General features: G+C 45.9%; 1 protein-coding gene across 1 annotated transcript in view; it reads right to left on the bottom strand.

Annotated features, from left to right (window-relative positions):
* Positions 1-1,410: 1,410 nt before the first annotated feature.
* LOC306924348 (FH1/FH2 domain-containing protein 3-like) overlaps positions 1,411-6,315 on the bottom strand; it is a gene marked incomplete at its 3' end in the record, with an annotated part of 40,328 nt that continues 35,423 nt past the window's right edge. Inside the window, exon 4 of the mRNA XM_079502840.1 lies at positions 1,411-1,489. Coding sequence (XP_079358966.1) covers positions 1,411-1,489 — 79 coding nt within the window. The remainder of the gene's footprint in view (positions 1,490-6,315) is intronic.

Genomic DNA, 6,315 nt, shown 5'->3' with positions numbered 1-6,315 from the left:
TGTTCCTGTGTTCTGGAACGATGTGAGAGTGCAGAGGCCGAGATTATGGCAGGCTATTGTTATCCTGTCACACTCTCAAAACAACTTTCTTCACCACATTAACCCATTTTGGGTCGGGAACCCCTTTTGGTGTTTAAAGACAAAAGGCACCGAGTGCCGCGCTATGAGCTTGTAGGTCTGCTATTTTTGAAAAATCGTGAAAATGTGGCTCAAATCTTTGAATATACAGTATATATTCTTTCAGAGCCGAAGTTTTTAACTCAAATCTTTGCTTCTGGGGGGGATCCCTGGAACAACATATTTTCAGATGGGGGTCGGCGGCCAATTACACATAATCTTGGGGGTCCTTGACATGAAAATGTTTGAGAACGACTGACATAGAAACATAGGGTCAGGATTTAGAAGACATTTGTAGAATCGTTCCCAGGTCAAAATGGGTTAAAAACAAGCAAAATAAAAACAATTTAAAAAGGAGAAGGCTCTTCCAGTGACATCACTGAAACCAAAATGTTCCAATATGGACTCCCTCTTATGGCCAGTGATACCCAGAGTGGTGGAACGTTGTGCTTGGCACCGTGGGGGTCCTGTAAACGTTTCCAAACATAGCAGTATGCCAGAGAACACATTCTATTCTATTCTGACACACTGTATCGTCTTATTCTATAAAGAGCCAGAGGAGATCAGATGTGTGAGTGACGGCTCACAGTAAACACACACGCGCACGCGCACACGCACACGCACACACACACACACACACACACACACACACACACACACACACACACACACACACACACACACACACACACGCACACGCACACACACTTATACAAATGCCTTCTAAATCAGTAGTTCTCAAACTTTTGACAGTGATTGAAACCAGGAACCAGGAAATCACGTGAAAGAACAGCTCCGATTCACCCCCCATGTTAGGGGGGGGAGTTTATCTCTTCCTGGTCGCCATTATGGCATCGTCAACGGACCATAACAAAATAATTTCTCGCAAATGCACAGCGAACGGCTCCGTAGTTATCAACGATCAGGGGATCGATCGACCGTGGTGGATATACCTATTTTACGACTACTTAAAAGGTAAGAACAAACGGAAAATTGCTGGCACTGGGCGAATTATATAATAATTTACTCATGGCAGTGAATGAGTATGGGTTCATTTGGCGCTGTAGTACTGCACATTTCCTTCACATCCTCCCAGTATAGATGCTGGTGGAGCAGAGGGGGACGTGAGAGGAGGCACTCCTCACTGGGACTCAGGACATCAGTATAGATGCTGGTGGAGCAGAGGGGGACGTGAGAGGAGGCACTCCTCACTGGGACTCAGGACATCAGTATAGATGCTGGTGGAGCAGAGGGGGACGTGAGAGGAGGCACTCCTCACTGGGACTCAGGACATCAGTATAGATGCTGGTGGAGCAGAGGGGGACGTGAGAGGAGGCACTCCTCACTGGGACTCAGGACATCAGTATAGATGCTGGTGGAGCAGAGGGGGACGTGAGAGGAGGCACTCCTCACTGGGACTCAGGACATCAGTATAGATGCTGGTGGAGCAGAGGGGGGCGTGAGAGGAGGCACTCCTCACTGGGACTCAGGACATCAGTATAGATGCTGGTGGAGCAGAGGGGGACGTGAAAGGAGGCACTCCTCACTGGGACTCAGGACATCAGTATAGATGCTGGTGGAGCAGAGGGGGACGTGAGAGGAGGCACTCCTCACTGGGACACAGGACATCAGTATAGATGCTGGTGAAGCAGAGGGGGACGTGAGAGGAGGCACTCCTCACTGGGACTCAGGACATCAGTATAGATGCTGGTGGAGCAGAGGGGGACGTGAGAGGAGGCACTCCTCACTGGGACTCAGGACATCAAACGCAGGAGCAGAGAAAGGGAGCCAGCGTGAGATGAGAGGAGAGAGAACCACGCAGATGAAATTCCAAGGCCTGCTAGGATTTGGCTGAGGGCCAGTTGGGGGCCGTTCATTTAAGAAGGTCAGGGCCTTTTTTGCTAGTCAATAGTGGTACTGAGTCTGACACTTACAGACTGGCTAGTATCCCCCCCCCTATATACTGTAGGCCTATATAGCCCCATACGCAGAGATGCACCGAGATGCACATGAAAGGAGCATTTCACCCATTTTCAATTTCCGTCTTACTCACACTCCGGCTTCATTGGTGGGCTGTGGACAGTTGAGAAGCATGCCTACCAATGACATATTAATCGATGGGGATTCGAAGTGTCATCATTAACGTGCGCAATGATAAGTCAACGGACCAGCACGTTCATGTGTTTGGCCCACGCTGCAATACCAAATTCGGCAACTATGTCCATTTCGCCTCAGGGTTTCCTCTGGGTGCCGTCTCTATTCATATATACTCTAAGCAGGGTCCCCCAGTGCTCTACACTAGGCTCTACACCAAATCTCTTTGCCGGAAATAGCAGATCTACAGTGCAATGCGTTATCTTGTAGATCAGTAATTTTTGCTAAATGTTCACGCCAGAATAGGGCTGCTTAAGTGGTTAAATGCACAAGCACTGCACCTCTACTAGCTTATGAAACACATATGTACCAGGATTGTTGCTGGAGTAGGCACTGTAAGACCCAATATTAAAGCTGTTTACCACAACACTGAGTCACTGCAGGGATTGTGTGACAACTTTACTGAAGAGAATTGTAAGCCTTGGGGGCAAAAACGATTTTCGTTGGAAATTCCGTCTTCAAATTTCCAATCTAATTTGGGCATTCATTCAATTAGACACGAGCACGTTCAAACCCCTCTGTGCAGCGTCAAGACGAGTCCAGTCCTGACTGGGCAAAGTCCAGTGCGTTTGTGCACGCGCGCGCACGCCAACGCACAACCACACACGATGTATACCTCATAGAGCGTAACATAAGACCCTTTCTGAATCATAAGGGTCCACTCAGAGTTTCTGCATTTTCTTTTCTTCTTTTTTTTTTACAATGACAGCCGGCCTGTCAAACTGCCAGGCAGTAAACACTAAACTAACATGACTTTTGACTGCTTGACGTCTGTCTATCTGTCTGTCTGTCTGTCTGTCTGTCTGTCTGTCTGTCTGTCTGTCTGTCTGTCTGTCTGTCTGTCTGTCTGTCTGTCTGCAAAATGTAAAACATAGAAATAGTGGAATCAAAATGTTAAATACATTATTGAAGTATAGACAGTAGACACACACACACACACACACACACACACACACACACACACACACACACACACCGTAATATACACAGGGACTTAATAATATGCTTTGCAAATATAAAGCTGTACAATGAATGAATGAATGAATGAATGAATGAATGAATGGCACTAGGGGAACACAATCCTCCTCCCCTCTGCGTGGAGCTCAGAGCCACAGCTGTGGGGCTATAGGATGTCCACTTGTCTAATTCTATAGACCTTTGTCCTCGCGCGCTGCCAAGTCCCGCCGGGTGTTTAGTTTAACTCCGAGTGTACCAAAAGAAATGTGGTTACATTTTTTACACTCTCAGAGTTACAAGCGGACCGAATTGACACGGAGGATTTGAGGGTGTGTGTAAGCGGAGCGGGATAAAAATACCTGGGTTGGAGGTGAACATGTAGACAGCTCTGCTAGTTTGAGATGGTTCTGGAGGAGCCAGGAGGGGCTCGTACAATTGGAACCAGATGGTTTTCTAATAGATACCACACTGTACAAATCCACAGTCTTCGTTTAACTCTGAGGGTGACTGTCGGTAGTTTCTTTTAATTTTAGTCGCTTCTGCGAGCGCTGTTTCTGCCATGCATTTCTACATGGTGAATACGTTTTGAGCACATGCAGCCCCTGAGAGGAATTGTGGGTCCTTTTTTTTTTTTTAAACGCATATTTTTTTCTGTGTATGTGCAGCCAATGTAATGTATGTGCATGCTTCTGCGGGTTTGTGTGTGCGTGCGTGTCCATTTGCATTCATGTAATCTATGGTCTTGAAGTTGCATGTTAATTTAAGAATGTATGACCGGCTGTTCCAACATAATAATAATATGAAAACAAGTTAAAAACAACGATACGACCCATGTCAAGGGTGCACTTGAAATTCAAAGATGTTAATTAACCCGGCATGGTGATTTATTTGTTATTAATAATCAAATGCAATAATACTAATCTGAGAAGTATTTGGCTAACAAACAAAGCTACATGGAAATTGGACGCCCTTAAGGAAAATAAAACTTAAATTCCAATTTTTATGAAATTGTAATTGTGTGATTTGGTTTGTGGTTGATCGTCATAGAACAAACACTGGCTACAGATCATATAGCTGTCCTCTTAACACATTTTGTGTTTTGTATTATTCTTTTTTTTAATCAAAAAAATCAAAACAAAGATTTTTTTTTTAATACGTGGTGCCAAAGTTTGTGTTTTCGCCATTGAGAATGCATTTGGCGTTTAAATTAAATAACTCAGAAACTATAAAACATTTCAAAGTAAAAAGTGCCAGCATGTGTCTCCACAGTCAGCTGAATTATAAAAAATGTGAATGGATTTTCTAGGTGAAAGTGATTTTTGGGCAGTTTTGCGTGGGCTCTCAATGTGTTAACTGAGGAAACCTTTTTCTGAAGCGTTTTGCAGATGACAAATAAAGCCATGTTGAATCTTGATCTCTTGGTACTATAATGAAGTAAATGAACCCCGACATGACCAGAGCCCTGGGTTACCAGGTCACACACACTGATTCAACGCAGTGGAGAGAGAGGTCTGTAAACCATCGCCCCAATCACTGTGATAGGCTGAGACCAACCGTTGGCTGCAGCACTCGTTCTGGTTCACGTGGGAACCTATACCGTGCGCCAGTGGCTCTTAAAAGTGTAACCACTTTAATCCTTCTTTCACCTCAAGAAAGATTGATGCGGGATTGATGGCCTAGCGGTTATGGCACATACCACATATAGGCACTAAAGAAGTTGTGGGTTCAATTCCTTTGCTGCGTATCACTCCCCATCTCTCTCTTTCCCTGTTTACCGTCTCTCTCTGCATGTGTACTATCAATAAAGGCAGAAAAAACCCAAAAATAGCTTTAACCCATTCAGGCCTGACGTCGAAATTAAAAAAAAAGTTTTCTAAATCATGACAATTTTCGGAAAGATTTGAGGCACATTTTAACGATTTAAAAAAAATAGCAGACCTACAAGTTCATAGCGCGCCACTCGGTGGCGCGCTATGAGCTTTTAGATCTGCTATTTTTCAATAGCTAAATTACACCATAATGTTTAAAACACCAAAAGGGGGTCCCGCCCAAAATGGGTTAAAACAAAAGAAAGATTGCACCACGTTTTGCCATCAGCTGCGATGTGGATATGTGGGGGAAACCATTTCTCCCTCTCCATTCTCTTCCTGAGATGTTTGCCGCCTCAGGTTTCTGCTCCCTCTGGCTCAGCGTTGTTTAGGTTGGACACCCGGTGTGACTCTGAGCCTGTGATCCCATCCTGGGTCTCTTTGAGCCGAGGCCTAGGAGATGAGAGAGTGGACGCCATTCGATCCCTCCTCCGCGTCCCCAGGGCTCCCCCATTACGCGCATGTTTTTAATTATTCCCCAGCTCGCCCGTCGCTCCCGGGACACCCGGACATGACTCGATGATTTGATTAGATTTTTTTGGGGGGGATGCTGTGGAGCATGAAAGCTGCAGTGTGACCCTGAGGTCTGCTCGGTATGTGGCGACTGTAACAAGGACTTTAATCCTAAATCACACCCGAGCGCGAGCAGCTATAAACGCAGACTTACTGTAGCAGAACGAGGCTGACGTTAATGAACGTGTACAGGAGACAAATTCTCAAGTCGAGACTTTGAGGTGAGTTTTATTCCCCCCGGCGCGTCGCCGGTCTAAAGTTGCCACAAATGACCCGCATCTCGAGTTTTTGAAAGGCCGTGTCGCCCAGGGATTAGAAGAGGAATGACAACAGACCTGTCCAGCTGTGACCCTGTCTGCAGCAGGCATATTAATTAAAGCTGCAATCCGGAACTTTATTCGAATGGATATAACGTGATTTGAACCAATCTTTACTCAAATCTCTCACGCGCAGGAGACCCGGGTAATAGGACATAAAAGCTATACGGACTGTGGCTTTAAGTACTTTCCCCCCTCCTGCTGTCTCAGTGCAGATCTGACTGGCAGGACATGTGGAAAAGACAGACTATGTTGTCGGGAACACGGCCGTTACCTCCTGCAGGTGATCTTTTCTGTCCTAATTCATCGCCTTGACATGCTGACTTCTCACCGGGCTGACAGACGCTGTGCGCGCGCACGCACGTGCACACACACACACACACACACAC

The sequence above is a fragment of the Electrona antarctica genome (genome assembly GCF_951216825.1).
Source record: "Electrona antarctica genome assembly, chromosome: 6".
Lineage (NCBI taxonomy): Eukaryota > Metazoa > Chordata > Actinopteri > Myctophiformes > Myctophidae > Electrona > Electrona antarctica.
Note: the sequence above shows the minus strand (reverse complement) of the source record. Positions and strands in the feature narration are given on the sequence as shown.